Source organism: Platichthys flesus, chromosome 19 (assembly GCF_949316205.1).
Source record: "Platichthys flesus chromosome 19, fPlaFle2.1, whole genome shotgun sequence".
NCBI lineage: Eukaryota > Metazoa > Chordata > Actinopteri > Pleuronectiformes > Pleuronectidae > Platichthys > Platichthys flesus.
The window spans coordinates 16495737-16514830 of NC_084963.1; the positions used below are offsets into that span (position 1 = coordinate 16495737).

Here is a 19094-nt window from a genome sequence, read left to right on the forward strand (position 1 = left end):
GCAGAATTACTATGTTTTATATCTGGATAGTGGGATGATGTGGAGATGTGTCGTCCTTATATACAGTCTATGGGCATGATGGTTATCCACACAAGTTTGCAAGTGAATGCCAGTTTATTTTAGGCCAAACACTGTAGTGACATTCTTTCCCACTGTAAACGGCTGTAAACGTCAAACCAGTCTACAGAGTAATGATTTGGTTCTTGGCAGGGAGAGATAATAAGTGGACTTGGTTTGACTCTGGAGGCTGCAGGGTAGTAAAAAAAAAAAAGAGGCAGTCGTGGACACATCTCAACTAAATCAAAAGGGGGCTTCATCCCTCGGAGGAAGTGGTCAACCTGGATCCAAAACAAAAAGAAACACGCTGTTGTACCGAGGCTGTCCAAGATCAGCATCTCCCATCCTGCCTTTATTTTTCTTTGGTTGCGTTAAAGCGTGATACTTGTCTTGTCACTTGCAGTTACCTCTTTGAAAAACGGTTTGTCACTGGGGGATAGGCTGGGCTATGGATCCACCCGTTGGAGCCTTGAGGATGGAAGAACGCATTTATTGGCTGCATGTAAAGGAACCTTTGAAGTCACGCCGCTGTGTTGCAATCGGTCCTCATATCCAGTATTTAAAAGGACGCGGCCCCGAATTGAGAAACAGTGATAAAGTCGAACACTCCAAGTAAAAATGCCCTGCACAGTCAGGGGGCCCAACAAGGCATTTTTACCCCGGTGACCCCCTACAAGTTTAATCCGGCCATGTTTGTGGTATAGTGCAGTGTGATTTGTGTTTTTTTTTACCCATATTTCTGGGCCTTACGTTGCAAACTACACATCTTTATCTTGGCCGCACACCGGATGTGAGAACACAGTCTGACCAGTGACATCAAAACTTCACTCGGCAACGTGATGACGTCGTTATGGTAACGGTCCCCGAGGGCGGAGGAGGACGATGAATGAGCCGAGAGGGGCTGACAGGGAGCAGAGGGGCCGGGGCGAGACGAGAGGATGAGCCGGCCGGAGGAGCAGCAGCAGCAGCAGCAGCAGCATCCGCACCAGCCTCCGACCACATCTGCTGGAACCGACTCGAAGCTCCGTTCCGAGTGAGAAATTAAGACGAGCGACCGGCGTTACTTTCACCGTTAAACAATCCGCCGCTGAGGATGTGATGCCGGAGCCTGGATCATGCGCCGATTCCCTCCAGACGGAGCAGGGGAGGTGAAGCCCCTTCATGAAAGAAGATGTCCGCTTTGAAGGACTCGCTCGGCGGCTGTGAAACCCGCTAATCTCGGACGGTGTGGGTCGAAGGAGGGGGGGGGGCGCTGGAGGAGGAGGAGGAGGCGGAGGGGGGTTTGATGGCACAGCGGAGAAGCAACGAAAGCACCAGGGGACTGACAGCAGGGTCGGTGAACAGCGGGGTGTGTTGAGACCGAAGGAATGGACGTGGCTGTCTTCGGTTCGGGATAAGTCTCCGGACAGCACTCACAGACGGCGGGCGAGCGGCGGAGGGGTGCAAGTGAACGCTGCGGGTTCCCCCCGACATTTGAACTTGTTTGTTTTCTCAAAGGCAGCTCCGGCGCTGTGAGGGGAATCGAGCTGTAAACCCACGGTCCTGCCGGGGGGGAGTCCGGGTCGCTAATCCCCGCCTGGGCTCAGGAGGAGTTTCTCTCTTTAGCTAGCTAGCATCCACTACTGCCAGGGACTGCGGTGCGTTCACGGGCACCATGCAAGCGCGCGAGCTCGGGTGAAACCACCGCCAGCCACCAAAATGCACCCAAGGGCATAGCAACAACAACAACAACATCAACAACAACAAGTCATGTCGGACTGACAACGGCACCGTGGCTCCATCGGCCGCGAAGTCCCAGCAGCGTTCACAGCGGCTCATTGCCAGGCGGGGAGAGAGAGACACACACAGAGGTGGTGGGGGGTGGATCAGACAGCTAACCCCGCTCACATCGCCCTCCGGAGCCCAGCGGCGAGCAGCAGCTTCCAGCCCCTCCAGCCTCCACCTCCAGCCAACATGGGGTAGGTAACTTGGTTATTCTCCCCTCAACGTGTCAGGGTGCGGGGGACTGTAAGAGGCGAGCTTTCAGCGGGAAGGGGTTAGCCACCTCGTGCTAACTGCGAAGTTCTCCCTGTTTTTACTGGGAAGTAAGCGACACAAGGGGAATAACGAGCGGAAGAATGCACGGACCTGGCCAAGTGTCACACACACAACACTAGCCTGTTGTGCCCACGTTCTGCCTCCGTACGGGGACGTGTGGGTGACAGAAGCCCAGAGATCAGCCTGTGATGAAGCAGGCTGCTGTTTGGATGTGAGACCACAGGTCGGAGCAGGGAATAACTAGTCATAACAATAACGTGATTTATTCGGTGTAGGAGGTTGATCAGTCACATGTGGAGCTGAAGCTATTTGGGTGGGTTTGTTTTTTCCTGGACGTTTGACCGACGTAAATGCTCAGAGAAATGTTTTGTGTTGTTTTTCATAAACCACATCTGTAATCGATTAATTCAAAAGATATTCAGCAGAGTAGAGGATAACGAAGATAATCGTTAGTTGCATAGGTGTTCATGTGCTTGATGGTTTGTAGAAGGTTTATATTGGTTAATTAATGTCAGACAACGGGTCAGAGCAGTGAATAACTTGATAATAACGATATGGATGATGATAACTCGTTTTTGTACTGAAAAATTATCAGAATCAATCAAAGATGGTACAAATGATCTCAATAAGAGACGATTTTGTCCGTTTTCTGTGTCACTTATCAATATTAACTACATATTTTGGTGTTGTGTATTTCCAGGACTTTTGAGAGATGTCCTTATCCTTTCCAGCGAAATGTTTTTGATGTTTCATAAACCAAATGTATTAATTCAAAAGATATACATAGAGGATCTTAAACAGAATCATTATTTGCAGACAAATTGATATGGTTATGCTGTCTAGAAGTACACGCTACTGCTGTTGACTTAATGACTGAGTGTAATGGAAATTGGTTTTGGAAAGTAAGACACACGCATTTATTGTTTTTTGATTGTCCCGTACAGGAAATGTAGCCATCAAGGAGTGTTAAAATTCATGTTGTGCTGCTAGGGAGAGATAAACCTCTTTACATCAGCATCAACACGGTGATGATCTCTCATACCCCTGGCTCATGCGATGCATGTGGCTCAACCTGCAGATGTATGGTGATTCTCCTGATCAAGAGCGACCTAGTTCTTACTCCAGATGAAAGCAGATGATGTAGCATGTGATTGGTTTGTGGTCGTATTGTGTTTGGAGGATGGGGTGGGGCGGCAGGGGTGGGCTGAAGTGCTTACCTCCTCATGCAAAGCACATCCTCTGTAATTCTCAAGGCCAATGGTTTATAATCCGGTTCACCACCAATTCCTCCGACACAGGCCGAGAGCATGTCCTGTGCCCTCAGCCCTTAATTAGCCAGTCAGACTTGGCTGCTCCGAGAAGTGCTGGAGCTTCTTTTCTTGTATAATAGATGATTGTAAACCAGCTTGTCGCCCTGGCTGGCACTTGGAATAAAACTGTCCAGGCAATAGGTTCCTCTGCACCGGTCAGGCCAGCATGTCAGAGATTGATTTGCAGTCAGCCTGGTCTCAGTGGAAACAGACACATATTTTTGGAGCGCACGTTCCCAAATATTGATTTGAATAGTCCAATATCCCCCAAGGGGATCAATCATCTAATCTTATCAGTATTGACTGTTTTCAAGTGTGATGACATAGGAGTTCTTAGTGTGTCCAGTTGAAATTGACTAACTGCTGATGATATCATTAATAAAAACACAGGAGGAAGGAATACTTTGCGGGAAGATGCATTCTGCAATCAGTATTCACAGAACGTTATGCATATGGTGACAACAGACAGCTCATACAAATCCTTTAGTGGCAAAAGAAACAAGTACAATAGGTTGTTACTCAGCAGCAACAATTTAGGCAGATGCAACCATAGCACGTTGATACAAGTGTAAATGAGATCAGAGGATTGAGATGGAAAACAAAAAACTCAGACAAACTCCAACCTGTAAACTTAGTGTCATAGTCCCATTCAGCCACAGTGTTCGTGAGAAGATAATTCCCTGACACACCTCTGCCAGTTGGACTGAGTCACCAGGGGATGACATTTACTAGTGACGACAAATCACCACACATTCTCCGTAGTTTTTCCTCAGCCTCGTCGAGGGATAAGACAGCAGGCTCACACCTTGTACAGGTTGTCGAGCCCTATATGAGGCCAAAAGTGGTTTGCAAATATTGGTTGTGAAAATATAATTTGGTTAACATTGATTGACTAGTCTTAATGTCACAGTGAAGGAAAAGAAAAGCATGATGTATTTATTTACCGATCTATGAAACATAGGACACTCTTTTTTTATCACCGGTGCATTCAAATGTGATGCTAGGGATGAAGTGATGGATGCAGGAGCTGTGAGAAACTCCTTATGACAGAACTATGATACACAGTTCACATGTTGGTTGAATGGTGCATGGCCATGTTGGCTGGGGCCAACACTTTTCACAAGGTCTTTATGATATGTCAAAGAGAGGTGATCTGAAAACTCCCTTGTTTTTTGAATTTTTACATCCAGACAAAGAGGAAGAAGTGCTGGAATGGACATGGCACTAAACATTTAATTAAAAAAAAAAAAAAAAAAAAGAAAGTTTCTACCAAGATGGTGTTTGCATATGATCCTATGAACAATCCTTCTCCTGTGGCCTCTGAAGCCTCACAGTGCTGCATATGACATATGGGTGTTTTCAGCTGGAGGTTTGTGCCCTGCCAAGCCCCCGCTGCCTCCCTCTGCGAGTGGGTTAACCGACTGGATTGGATTGGGCGAGAGAGCATGTGGGAAGGACAGGGGAGAGACAGAGTTGGAAGATGTTCACGGCTCATGACCAGCCCTGAGTCACGTGGGCCGTTTCCATGACGACGCAGGCAGCCGCTATAATGCAGGGTTATTTTTCCAGCGATAGACGCGACGTCTGCTCATGTTGTCGTCAGATTACTTCGATTGACAATGTTGCGGATGAGAGGTTGAGTCTTTTATAACCGTAACGTGAATTATTATCGCTGAGAACGTGAAGTAGAACTGAAACAATCGGTTTATTGATTAGTCACACACAGTGGCAGTTAGGCACCTGCCCCTTTTTAATGCAATCTAAAAACCGGTTATACAGACTAACCCAGAAAGCATGATGTAAAACCAACAGAGATCAAATGGCCTAGAATTAGTGATCATTCCTTCACCACATGTGAGGGATCCCGCTCCCAGGACGCACAGAAGTGCTTCGATGTTTAAAGTATTCATACATGGGAAAATGCCAGACAGAATTTAAGGGAGTAATCTAGTTCTATTCATAATCCGTGGATCGTGGTGCACGATCAGCTTCCACCACGATCACCATCCTCCATCACGGTCACGATCCAGGATCTGGTTGATCCATCATGATCCATGGTCTACGATTAGTGAATTTTAAGCAAGAATAGTGAAAAATGCCACATACTTGCATATTGTATGTAATTGTATTGGATGGTTTTCACCATCTGTTGACGTTAGATGTTGATAATGCTGTAAATGGCAGCCTTACTATAAATAGTATCTATACATGAGAAAACTATGAATAATTAAGGTCTCAGAAAAAGCAGAAGTCAAACTTCATCATCAACTTACTCATAAAGATTTGCAATCTGAGCATGTTACCTTTTCATTCCCAGACAGCACATATCTTTGTATGCTTCGGTACAAACACCTGTGTACGTGTGTATGTGTGTGTGTGTGTGTGTGTGTGTGTACCCTCTGTTCGTGTGCGAGTTGTAAGCGGAGAACTGCTGATTTGATAACATCTGCGGTCAGATTCCTCTGTCCAAGCACTTGTCATTGAGACTTGAATGCCTCAGTACGTTTCATTGTGAAAAGGGATTATGGGCTAACAATCACCACACACTCTCATTGAGACACACACCGCCGCGAGCAGATTCTGATCTAGGCCACGCTGTCAGACTAACACCCTGAATATAAAAATGACCTGCTACAGTTTGGACAGGGCAACCTTTTGAGAACTGAGACTTGACCACTGTGTTAAACACAAGTACAGTTCAATTGACTTAATCCAAACCAGCATCTAATCACATCTGCTCCATTAAAACCATCCAGAAGCAGCAACATAGTTTGTATGAGCTCTGACAGCTCGAATTTCCAGCTGTATAACATCCTGCCCAGTAAAAATCTTTTATTCAATACCACTGTTTTCTTTTTGAGAAATTCCCTTAAATGTCAAAATGTACTAACTCGAAATGTTAAAGAAAATGAAAAAAAAAGAATCCTGGATCTGCCCCTTTTAATTGAATCTGCTCCCCGAAAGTTATTTGCTGCTTCCTTGGCCAAAAGCCCATCTGTCCATCAAGTTTCAATATATAGTTTGTGTGTAGTTCTGTTATTAAAGATCAGACAAACAGCAATTAGAGCAACCTTATAATAAATATAACTACTCATGGATAAATACCGTTGTTTTTTGAACCCCCCCCCATTTAACACGATCGCTATCAGTCTTTATTTCTCTTTGCACTAAAATACCAGGACTTCCTAGTTCTGCACTGTAAAACTGGATCATGCTGTACTCATTGTTTTAAAATGTACAAGGAATTATTATCACCTACAAGCTTAAACCCTTTCCAACCTGTCCTGATATTATTAAAGGGAGTTTTCAGTCGGCAAGTCATGTTTGAAAAAAAGAAATGTGTTCATGATGATCACTGACTCACACTAAACTTCCCCAGCATTAATAACCTAATTTTCATATCTCCCCCTTCTCTGTATCAGGGTACTTCAGAAATATCCTGCATGGTGTATTTAACACACATATTAATATTTACAGTACAGTGTATTCTTACCATCTCCACTGCTGAGCGGCCAGTGGGTGTGATCCAGTGTTTCTCCCGGGTGCATATTGCCACCATTTCTCTGATTAACCGTCTATCTTTAAATAACATCTGCCGGGTCTCAACTCTACTGATTTAATGAACACACTGACTGGGACGTGGTGAGAGCTCCCCAGAGAGGGGAACAACCGCCTTGTCCCAGAGAAGACGACCAGGGACACTACTTCAAGCAATCAGATTTGGTTTCCCTGGAAGTCTCATTAGGGATTTGAATGATCCCAATGTCAAAATAAATAGCCTGTATTGTCACCTGGCTACATCTAGATTCAATGATTCATTGTAATTCTAGCATGGCTGTAGCTGCTTTGTCCTGTAGGATCTCGTTTGTTTGGCCTGGAATGCAGAAAACGGCAGGATCTCAATTATCTGTGGATCGATTTGGATGCACATTTTCATTTTGATACCTGTATCAGATATGTCTGTTCAGAGATTCATGGTCTGCAAATGATGACTCTGACTGACCCTTTATTTTGGTGCCACCATGAGACATTATGTTCCCCTCAGCAGGGAGCTCAATAACCTTTGTGTATTTGTTTTTGTTTTTTAGGGGATGAAACAATAAGTCAATTAAATGACTTGTCCAACAGAAAACTAATGGGAAACTACTGTGGAAATCTTTAATTTTATGGATCCGGCTGCTGTAGTTTGAGAATGTACTGCTGCTTATCTCTGTTTATTTATTTAAGTATTACTGTGAACTGAATCATTTTTGCTTTTGCACCATTGACAGAAGAATATATTCCAAGATGAGACATTGATCTATTGGGAAAGCTGTGATCAGAACTTTTCAATAAATGATTAAGAAATAATAGCTGTGTATGTGTTGCAGAATTGCTCTGAATATTTAGTTCAGGAGATGAATCATTTTTTGATTCATTTGAGATTTTGGATAACATTTTTAATCTTTAAAATGTTGAGAAACAAACCAAAAATGGCTTTCCCAATGTCACAGAGCCAACAGAGATATAATATTTTGTCAGTTGACTAACCGATATATTGATAAATTGAAATTGAAATGAATTGTCTCTGTATATTCTTTTATTGAGGGTTATGCTAACGTTACTCTCCATTTATGTTGTTAAGCTTCAATATCCATTTAAATCCCCTGTCCGTATATTGAGCTGGAAGAGATGACTTGTTCATGCGTTGGGATAGTTCCTGAGTCTGTGCATCTCAAGGCAAAACAAATCTGCTCTGAGTCCGTTCTGGATTTCCATGAGCATCCAAACCACAACCAGACTCGTATCGCTTGTTTTGCTTTAATCCAAGACCCTGGGAGCTTTTGATCCAAAGCAATGGTTGGAGGGCGTCCAGGGCCCGCTGATCCTCCTGTATGTCAGCACAGGTGCTTCCAGGTCACCTTTGGCATCGTTGCATGGCTTCATCCGCTTCATGTCAGGAACACGCTCTGCTGATCAAGTCTGGCCTGCACGTGCCCACACATACAAGACCTGACTGTAGCAGCCTGCCGATTTTCTAGGTAAAATCCTCCGAGCCGGTCACTGGGAGCTGCCTCTGTCAGGTATGGCAGTAGTGTTCAGAAGGAAATGACTGACGCCCAAACGCTAGCAGTGAGAGAAACATTGATGTGTACAAACTATGTGCACAGTATCGATCTGAACCCGCATGGTCTTGTTGGCTCCAATCAATCGACCTGTTGTCTGTTGATCGGTCTGATCCTCCCTTTGTCATGCAACCTGCTCTGGAAAGCCACGGCCTGGGCTCACAGGGAGGTGATGGTCGACCGTGTCCGTGTGGGCGCCGCCTCTCTTATTTTTCAAAGTAGAAATAAATTAGCATAAATGCCCTTCAGCTTGCCTCTTTAAAAAATGCACGATTCCTCCCTGAATTTTGATCCCATCCGCCGACTCGAGGCAGTAGGTTTAAAGAAAGACGCCCCAATCTCTGACTGTGTCTTTCTTCCTCAAGGTCAGAACACTGCATTTCTTATCCAAGGCCTTTTTTCTTAACTTTTGAACTATTTCTTCAGTGTTACTGCCTGTTTTTAGATGCACTGAATATCATTCATGTTGCATAAATATTGATTTTACGATTGTTTGCGTGATAGACTTTTTTTATTTTTGCATACATGATTATGACTCTGCAGTGGTTTATTTGTTTTTATGAAAAACTACAACACGCACATAGAATGGAGCCGGCATTCTTAATTTCCATGTTTTTTACGAGATGTAAATCAGGTCGTGGGTTGCCACTTAACAACATGACATGTGATTATGAAGTTGTGTACACGTGTGCTTTTACATTTGCACATTGCCACACAAGCACACTTGTTCTGCAGTGTGTTCCCCCCCCCCCCCCCTCCCCCCTCCCCCCACACTCTTCCAGTCACTGATAATACAACAACACAGCAGGAAAGTGAATTATGGATGTCTTGGAATCTGGGAGCTGTCTCTCACTCCTCTGAATTATCGAATTCCTCAGTACTTCCCCTCTTCCTTTCCTTGGTGTTGGGTATTTGATGTGTAGCTTTACTAGCATGTTTGCCTGTGTGTCTTTAAGCTGTGATGGTGGGGCTGCTACAGTTTGGTTGGTGCACTACTTAGTTTTGACCTCTGATTGGATTGTGGTTTTATATTCCTCAGTGGATAAATCCCAACAACAGTTGTGATTCTGTGACTTTTCTCTAGCGCCTGCAGCAGGTCAAAGTTTCCAGTATTTCTGTAAAATATCTCCAACACCTCCACTTAGGCTGATATTCATGGTTCCCTGACGATGATCCCTAAAGACTTTGCTGAATGTCTGTGGACTCATGGTTCATTGGTTTGTCTTTTGTTATTATGTCCACTTTATGTCCTCTTGAACTACTGGTCAGTAAATCAAATTCAATCATTGATCATCATCTGACAAAGAAAGGCTGGTGTGAGTAAAAAAGTAATGTCATACAGGAGCTAATGGAGTATCCGTGCAATTATCAGGCCAACAATCTGCTTCAGTAAAATAAAAAATAAAAAGAAGCAGGCACAGATAACTTAGGGTGCAGACTTTTTGACTCTGTCCATACTGTTTTTTAAAAATGGAGCTAGGTCCTCCCTTTAGTTGAAGTTGTACATGTATGTGATCACCATCACTATGTGTATAATGATTACAGCTCTGCAGGTAATCTCTCATTATTCAACTGTAACTCACGGGAAGGTCCGAAAACAACAGGCTGTTCAAAACATACTTTTGCTGGAATGTCTGAGACGGCAGTGATGACAGAAGCTCCCACACACACAAACTGTATTTGTCTGTTGTCTGTGTAATTAAAGTATTTTTCTCCTCGCAGGCCAGTGTTTGTGTTGCACGCTGTACATTTCCGGCAGGTTGACCACCGAGTTAAAGCCCTACAGTGAAACCAGATGCTGATCCCCCCCCATTTCTCCTCCCTCTGCAGAGAGCAGCCCATCTTCAGCACACGGGCCCACGTCTTCCAGATTGACCCGAACACCAAGAAGAACTGGGTTCCCACCAGTAAACACGCTGTCACCGTCTCCTACTTCTTCGACAGTACCAGGAATGTGTATCGAATCATAAGCCTGGATGGATCTAAGGTCTGTTTGTGGGTCGTTTCCTCAGTTAATGGGATGTTTTTTTTTTATCACAGCATCTCTGCTCCGTAGAAAAGTTCAGTTCAAACACGACTCAGTGGACAGGTCCTCACATTTCAGAACCATATCTTAAACATAAAAAACACATGAATGTCACATATAGAGATACTGCAAACTTAAAGGAATTTCTTTAAACTCAATTATATGACTGTTGTTTGATGAAATACATTAACGCTGGCTCTAATTGCAATTGGGTCAAACATGGCTCATAATGCCATCTAGCCAAGGCTTATGTAGTTTCAACCGTTTTGGAGGTTGCTCACGTCATGACCATATATATATATTTGAAAAAGTTAATCAATTGCTTGTGAGTGGGAATCTGGAAAGCTGTGCTCATTTTAGATCAATACTGACACTACACACACACACAGACACACACACACACACACACACACACACACACACACACACACACACACACACACACACACACACACACACACACACACCTTTTGAAACGCTGCCTGAAACAGAAGACAACACAGATAACTAAAGGTGACCCTAATATCCACCTGTAGATTTACGTATTGTAACCATATCTTAAACATAAAAAACATATGAATGTCACATATAGAGATACTGCAAACTTAAAGGAATTTCTTTAAACTCAATTATATGACTGTTGATTCCCATGAAAATCTCCACCTAAATTTTCATGGGAATCAATCAAGTTTGAACTAATCAACATCAACAATCAGAACCTCCCACCTCGAGCGCCCCGGCCTGGCCTCTCCGTGCTGACGCAGTGAAGGGGCGTCCGGGCCGGTCGGATCTATGTGGCAGTGATTATTTTAGTCTTGGGAGAGGTGCAGGGGTGGAGTTAGCCTGGTTACGCAAGAGCCTCTCTGGGCGACTATGTCTGTTGTTGAACCAGCAAGTTAGCTGTGCTGGGTTCAGCTGGAAATAGCAGAGATTGGGTGGGCTGGTGCTGGAGGACATCATCATCCCCACAACAACAGGTCTTCTCAGCAGGGAAGAAGAAAGAACGCACACAGAGACAGATGCAACACAAAGGCAAATCGTTCTGATTGTGTTGCTTCCCCGATTTTAGAAGTGCGCAAACATGTGTTTGAAAATGAAAACGCTGCATGTGCAGGGTTCAGCACAGTTGAGGTTTTCAGAAAATTGCAAAACTCAATGGTTTTGGTGTAGTGTCAAGAGTTTTCCAAGTTGTGTATTTGAATTGGATGAAAACCCCTTATTAACATGTAGTGTTTGTGTCCCAGAGTTATAGTTACATATTATAAAGTAAAACATTTACAATCCTTTTCCCCCATATAATGCACATGTTCAAGATTCAATCATTTTTGTATTGATTTTTCGATTGAATGTTGGACTCAGGTTTTCACGTGGACACAAACTGGAGCTGGAGCGCTCAGCCGTGATGTCAGCTTTGGTTTCCAAGCTTGACTGTTAAATCAGCCCTAGAGGTGTTTGGAAACATGGAAAGTGTTTCCATGGTCAAGAATATACTGTCCAGCTCAATTGTTTTTATGATAAATTGCATTGCAATATATTTGAGAGGCAGCAGCAGCAGTTCATTTTTGAAACTATGAATCCTCACAACCATCAATAACAGAACAGTCGCCTTAGGACTCCTCATTGACTGCTTCCTGTTTACAGTAGGAACGCAAAAAAACATACAACACACACGCATGCACGCACACACACACAGGCTTGATTACACACACACACACACACACACACACACACACACACACACACACACACACACACTGTCCCAGCAAATATCAGCTATCCAGCTGCTCCAGCCCAATGAAGCCGTCCAACATTTATTTTTTTACCTTTGAATTTGAAAAGCCGGGGTCAGTCATGTGTGTGTTTGTCATCCACAGGCCATCATCAACAGCACCATCACCCCCAACATGACATTCACCAAGACGTCACAAAAGTTCGGCCAGTGGGCCGACAGCCGGGCGAACACAGTCTATGGCCTCGGCTTCTCGTCTGAGAGTCTCCTGGTCAAGGTGAGGACACAGGAAACAGACCCAGTACGGCCCCAAGGAACTTTCTCATAAAGATGTGTCTGAAGGAATCCAGCTGTTCTGTCAGGGATTTATGTTTTTCTTTCTATAAAGGAGGTTTGAGTGCGGGTCTTCTTATGTTTGTTAATGAGACAATTTCATGTAAAAAATGTGTTTGAATGACGTTTGCTCCATTGTAACTCTGTTCTCTGCAGAGTGTGTAATGATGGGTTGTTGGTAGCCTCAGTTTTGTCTGTCACTAATATACAAAGACAAATATTATATCAAGATTGACAATTTCACAACAGTTGATATCAATGGTTATCAGATTAACTGGAACATGATTATTTCTTTCAAGTTTAAAGACAGATTATTGCTCCTGAGTGAAGCTCTTGTTTATGAGCGGAGAACGACAAACACTTGATGAACAACAAAACCCTTTATCTAACATTATCTAACACAAAAGGCTTCAGTGTTGTTGTCCTTAGATGAATCTTAGATGAAACATGATAACACCTATCATCAGTATCAGAGGTATTGTCATGAAAAACAAGATATTAGATTAGAGTGGGTGAGGAGGTTGTCTCATATTCAGGCTCGTGTTTTTACAGTTTTCTAAGTTGCTCCTGTTACTCTTAGTTTGCAGAAAAGTTTGCTGAGTTCAAGGAGGCAGCGCGGGCAGCGAAGGAGAAGTCTCAGGAGAAGATGGAGCTCAGCAGCACTCCCTCTCAGGTAAAAGACACCATCTTCATTGTTGCTGCCTCACACACATTTTACACTCGGAGGCCTCTTGAAAGAAGGGAACGTCTGCAGCATGGTACAGATGGGTAGAAAAGGATTGATGTTTATTTATGTTTTTTACTAAAACAACTTACTGGAAAAAGGTAAATTACCTCCACATGCTGAATGACATCTGTTAGGGCTACATGGGTTCAAGTCACATGGCATCTTGATAATGACTAAGTGATCGGCCAACCTGTGTGAATCCATGCTCATTACATATAGATGAGAGATGAATGGAACCAGTTGATTTATGTTTCACTGTGCTGTTGCAGCCACTAAACAAACCCCCTGTGGCCTGCTCTACCTCCCTAACCACTCCTCCTCAGAGCGGAGCTGCCAACAGGAATGTGTTGTCAGTCAGCAAACCTGGTAAAAAGAAGGTAAAAGGAAAAACACGGAAAGAATCATTTCCATGACTCTGATCCGATGGCCCCCTTTTTCCCAGTCTTGCCCCCAGTCAATGATCCACACCTCCCCCTGGTGTCTCCCCTGCCATATATTTGTCTTCCGTGCAACATAAAGCATTAATACTCTGTCTAAGCTGTGAGTGCACATCGATGGATCTGTGGCTTTTTGCATAAGAATAAGTCCCAGGTTTATCACTTAGTGATACGATGTTGTTTTGGTGTAATAAGCCCGGTCTTTCTTTTCCGGGGACCGCCCTGTCATCGGTCTCTAACAACCTCATCCATCATCTTGAAGTTAGAGTAACAACCCGAGGATCCCCTTCTCCCAGAACCCCCCGCTGACGACCCTCCGCTTCTCCTTCCATGCTCTCAAAAAGCAGAAAGTCGGATAACATTAGGGATGTTTGAGAAGGAGAGACAAACAGAGACACGGCGTCACAATTGAAATCCGTTCTGAAATGTTTGTGCTCTGACACGTTAACTGGCAGTAAACAGACACAATAAACAAAAGGAGCTTATTGAAATCAACAAATTGAGACGGAAACATCCTGTGATCGGAAGTGTGTGTTGTGTCCAGTAGTCATGAGGAGTTGGAACTGTTCAGAGATGATAAGGCTCATAACTTCCCTTTTCTGCATTTCTGCTGAAAACCTGGTTGATTTTTTGAGAGCATGGAGTAATTAACACTTTATCACCAAAAACTTGTTGTGTCTCAAAATCCAAGCTTGAAGGAATCATTTAACATTTTCAGGAAATATACTTATTGAATGAGAAGATCAACACCACTCTCATGGCTACACATGTAATGTATATCTGCAGCGAGCGGCTGTTTAGCTTAGCTGACTATAAAGAGTGGGAAACAGCTAACCTGAAGGGAACTAGATCCACCCACCAGCACCTGAATCTCAGCAATCAGCATGTCATGAGTAATTTCTTTAATTGATGAGAAATATGAGCTGCACATCAAAGTAGTCAGTCGTTAAATTTCCACGCTGTGCAGGCCTGAATCCAATGCTGTCTTGATCTGTCCTCTGTGCTAAATCCATCAATTTCATGTCAATACCCAGAAACACAGTGAAAGAAGCAGTTTTCTCATCAGTCAATGGAAAATATTTGTGTCCTTGAGCTGCGACCGAAGCAGGAGAGCTTAAAAAAAAAATAAGATCGTCCCGAGACTTTCAAATTTCATTCAAGGCACTTCCCAAGACAACAAGCTCCTGCACAGTGTGACAATATCAAACATACACCAACGGGAGAATTTAAAGCAGCGGTGGTCTTTAGTGAATTCAGTGGGGAAATACATTGTAACGTCCACTGCCTGTGAGAGGGTGAGGAACAATCCTCTGCCTTCATGACTTTATAATGTGTTTCCCTGTAGTAACAGTGCTCCACTGTCATCTCCTGCACCAGATGCCAAATACTGTGGCTCTTAATTATGGAGGATTTAAATAACAGGGACGCCCTCCGTGGGAAAGACACAGAGATGTTATCTAAACATATGAGTGGGGCAGTGTGAAGTATCCCATGTCTGACAGAGCACTGTGGGAATGTGAGGTGATAATATGTCAGTGTTCGAGGTCAGAGCCAGGCTAGCAGCATCCCCCTCTTTACGGTCTTTGCGGCGGAGCTAAGCTAACACTCTCCTGGCTTCGTACACAACGGACAGACACAAGAGTGGCGTGAATATTCTCATCGAGCTCTCGGTATGAAAAGGAAGAAGCCCATTGACTAAATGTTGATTTAATAGATAATGTCTTTGGCTTGTCTCACCAAAATGTCAAATCAGGAGTCGGCCCCGGGTGACCTGCTGTCACCTTTGACCCCTGAGAGCATCAACGGTACGGACGAAGACAGAGTCACACCAGAGCCGCCGCCACCGCCACCCGCTGAAGCCAGAGCAGAGCCTTCCCAGAATGCACTGCTCTTCACACACAGGTAAACAGCGACAATGCACCAGCCACCTTTGTGTGACCTTTTATATGTGATGCTGCTCATCTCATTTTCAGAATCCGGCTGTAACTGAAACCCCAAACAGTTTCTGGTTCTGAAATTCTGCACAGTTCCTGTATTTTCTTTGTCCAATGCAAAACATGTCCATCGTCTATATTTTTCGGCCTACATGTAAAAATCAGTTGAACAGCAATAATAACTGACTTCATCATTATGCATAAAGGATATAAACTTATAAAACTAAAAGGAATGTCGGTTACGGCTTTAATCAGATTATCAACTTTTTTGTGGTTTCAGTAAATGGTGACATTTTTCATAGTTTCACACATTTTATAGAATAAAATCCGATTAGCAGTGAAATGAATGGGCAGATTAATCCTAATGAAAATAAATGTTTGTCTCGCTCACACTCTTATTTTTTTATTTTTTTCCTCCGTAGTTCCAGTTCCACCAGCATCAATAAGCACTGGGAGGCGGAGCTCGAGGCACTCAAGGGGAACAACGCCAAACTGACAGCAGCTCTGCTCGAGTCCACAGCCAACGTCAAACAGTGGAAGCAGCAGCTGGCAGCCTATCAGGACGAGGCGGAGAGGCTCCACAAACGGGTGATCACCGTGCACAGAAACCACAGAAATAGAAAGAGTCAGACTTCTAACAATATAAGATATATAAGGGATAACTTTCCCACACCGTGACAAAGGTTTCTTTTTTGTTTTCCAGGTGACGGAGCTGGAGTGTGTGAGCGGTCAGACGACGGGCATCAAATCTCAGAAGACAGAACTTAACCGAACAATCGAGGAGCTGGAGTTGGATCTGAGGGCCAAAGAGGAGGTGGGACCAGTGGACCTGTCGGTGTCATGTCAGCTCCCAAACATAAGCATCCTGTTTGGTCTTCATAGTTTCTCGTTTCTACACATTTCAGGAGTTGGAGCAGCTTAAAGAGGAGGTGCAGAGTGCCCACGAGTTTCAGTCCCACAGAGACTCTCTCACTCAGAAACTACAGGCGAGTAAACACTGTGCTGACATCAACATGTTGCAAATTCTGCCACAGAAACAGTAAATTTGAAAGAGAAAAACTCGAATAAAGCAACAAAATGTATCAACTCTGCTCCGGATAAACCTGGAGTCCACATTGCTCCAGAGTTTTGAAGTCACAAAAACTATGACGTAAAGAAGACCCTCAAGTAGGTCTCTAGTGGAGACGATGTAGCCTTCGCTGATTCGTTAGGCTCTCATCACATGATCCTCTACGGCTAAAAACAACAGGCCTCAGCCTCGGCTGCAAGTGTCGAATACAACACGGAAAATCCATTACAAGTGTTACTGACCCTGTTTTTCAGGCGTGTTAGTATCGAATGGAAACACTTGTGCGGACAGTGATCGTTGTTTGTTCAACAAACTGGAGCCAGAAGGGGCGGCAAACCCATTGTTACCAGTAGTGCAGTGGAACTAAAATCCAGTATTAACATTACTACTGTCAATATGCCTCTTTACTTATTCATGAATTATTTTTAGTTAAAAAGTTATAAGAGTGAAAGTATTTGATTTTGACCACATCTCAACATGTTAACATTGTAAGTTATAAGAAATCTGTTTCTCAATGTGAACAACCAAGTTGTTGCTGTGATATTTTTTTAGTTTGAAACAAAATTCTACATCATGATTCACTTTGTGAATCTGGGAAATTCAGGTTTTATTTAATGTCAATTTGATCAATTTCAAATGAAATCTACTACTAAGTAGTGTGTTTGAAAAACACTGAGCGCCAGGTTCTTCTTTTTATTTTTGGTTGCTTCTTTAGCTTCATCTGTTCCGACCAATGAGTCAATGAATTAAAGGTGGTGTTGTTTGTGACAGGACACGGAGACGAGGAACCAGACGCTGGAGGCCCAGCTGAGCGACCTGGAGCAGCGTCTGGAGGGCAGCCAGCTGGAGAGAGAAGCCTTTCGCACGAGCCTGCGCTCCCTGCTGGAGCTGCTGGACACCAAGATCTTCGAGCTGACCGAGCTGCGGGACACGCTGGCCAAGCTCATCGAGGGGAGCTAGACACACACATCCACACACACGCACGCGCAAACTAACACACAAACGCTTCCACCGACGTCAGCGCGGCAGCCTGTGTGGCCCGGAGAGGCGCTCCGATGAAAGAATTCACCTGCATGTTGGCACTCACATAATCACAGACATGTACAACAACTTGAATTCTCTTCTCTTTAAGTTCCACATGTTTACGATACGTGTAAAAGAGTATGTTTACACACTTTATGCATTAACTGTATACACACATTTTGCTAGGACCGCATCGTTTACAAAGTGCAGGGGGCTTTGCTCGGGACATGCCTTCCCTCCGCTCGCTCCACTCCGGATTATTCTCGACTTTGTGACCACACAGAAACTCGGAATGAATCTGTTTTTAGGAATTTTTTTTTTGAATGTTGTTCCTTTCGAGCAGACGTTACATTTTTTCTTCTTGCTTTCTGCTCCTTCATTCATTACGAATTTTTTCCGGCTTCGCTTTGATGCAGTTTTGTAAACACGCGGAGCCTGCGATTGTTCCCCCGTCTTCTTCTCTTTTTTTTCTATCTCTTCCTCACTTTTCTTAGCCACCAGGGGTCATGGTCAGCCAAATGAACACTGTATGAGTCGACTCTGGCTTTTTCTTACACCCTGAGAGTGATATTTTTTTTTTTTTCATTATTGAAACTCTGGAGGGTCGAATGTGATGAAGAGTTAAGTACTGATGTTCCTCCTCTGACTGAAATCCACTGTTGGACCGCCAAAAACAAACAAAAAAGGCCCTGGAGGACCTGCAGTATGTCTTATATTCTTATACAATATATGAGCAATACAAAAAGGGAGCGTCTGAGGGTAAATAAACACTTCCCACTCTCACTTTCAGGTACTTTTACCCCTGTCTTGATTAGACCACACGCGAGTTGGGATTTTCTTCGATAGTTTTTCTTTCTATCAATTTTTTTTTTTTAAAAGAATATTATTGTAACAAATTCATAGTGCACTTGTAAAAATGGGGTTTGTGTGTGTGTGGGTGAATCAGATGATCATGTCTTCTTTCCCTTATTGTTTCTGTTGCTACTTGAAGTGCAATGATTTTTATCCTTTTTCTTCTTTTGTTAATTTATTACTCAAAGAGCTGAGTTCGTTCTAATGATAAGCTGTACGAAAAAAAAGCTAAGATCTTTATTTACATCTCCTTTTCACTTCATCTTTTCTATAGTCTGGTACGTGGGTGTTGAGGTTCTTGAGTTTTTTGGGGAAAAACTGGCAATATTTTTGAACTATTTATCAGAGCAAATGAAAAGAGAGATGCCAGGCGACGGAAGTTTGAATTTGCAAAGAATCTGGTTGGTTTCTTTTGCCAAAAGACGTTTTCCTGTACAGAATTTTTGCTGACGTTG

At 43.6% G+C, this 19094-nt stretch overlaps 1 protein-coding gene across 1 annotated transcript; it reads left to right on the forward strand.

Annotated features, from left to right (window-relative positions):
- Window positions 1-984: 984 nt before the first annotated feature.
- LOC133975221 (homer protein homolog 1) lies at window positions 985-18658 on the forward strand. The gene is made up of 9 exons (XM_062413123.1): window positions 985-2015; window positions 10340-10496; window positions 12410-12541; window positions 13178-13270; window positions 15515-15663; window positions 16118-16283; window positions 16399-16509; window positions 16601-16681; window positions 17536-18658. The coding sequence occupies exons 1-9, from the start codon at window positions 2011-2013 to the stop codon at window positions 17722-17724; spliced, it is 1083 nt and encodes a 360-aa protein (XP_062269107.1). The 5' UTR covers window positions 985-2010; the 3' UTR covers window positions 17725-18658.
- The last annotated feature ends 436 nt before the right edge of the window (window positions 18659-19094 follow it).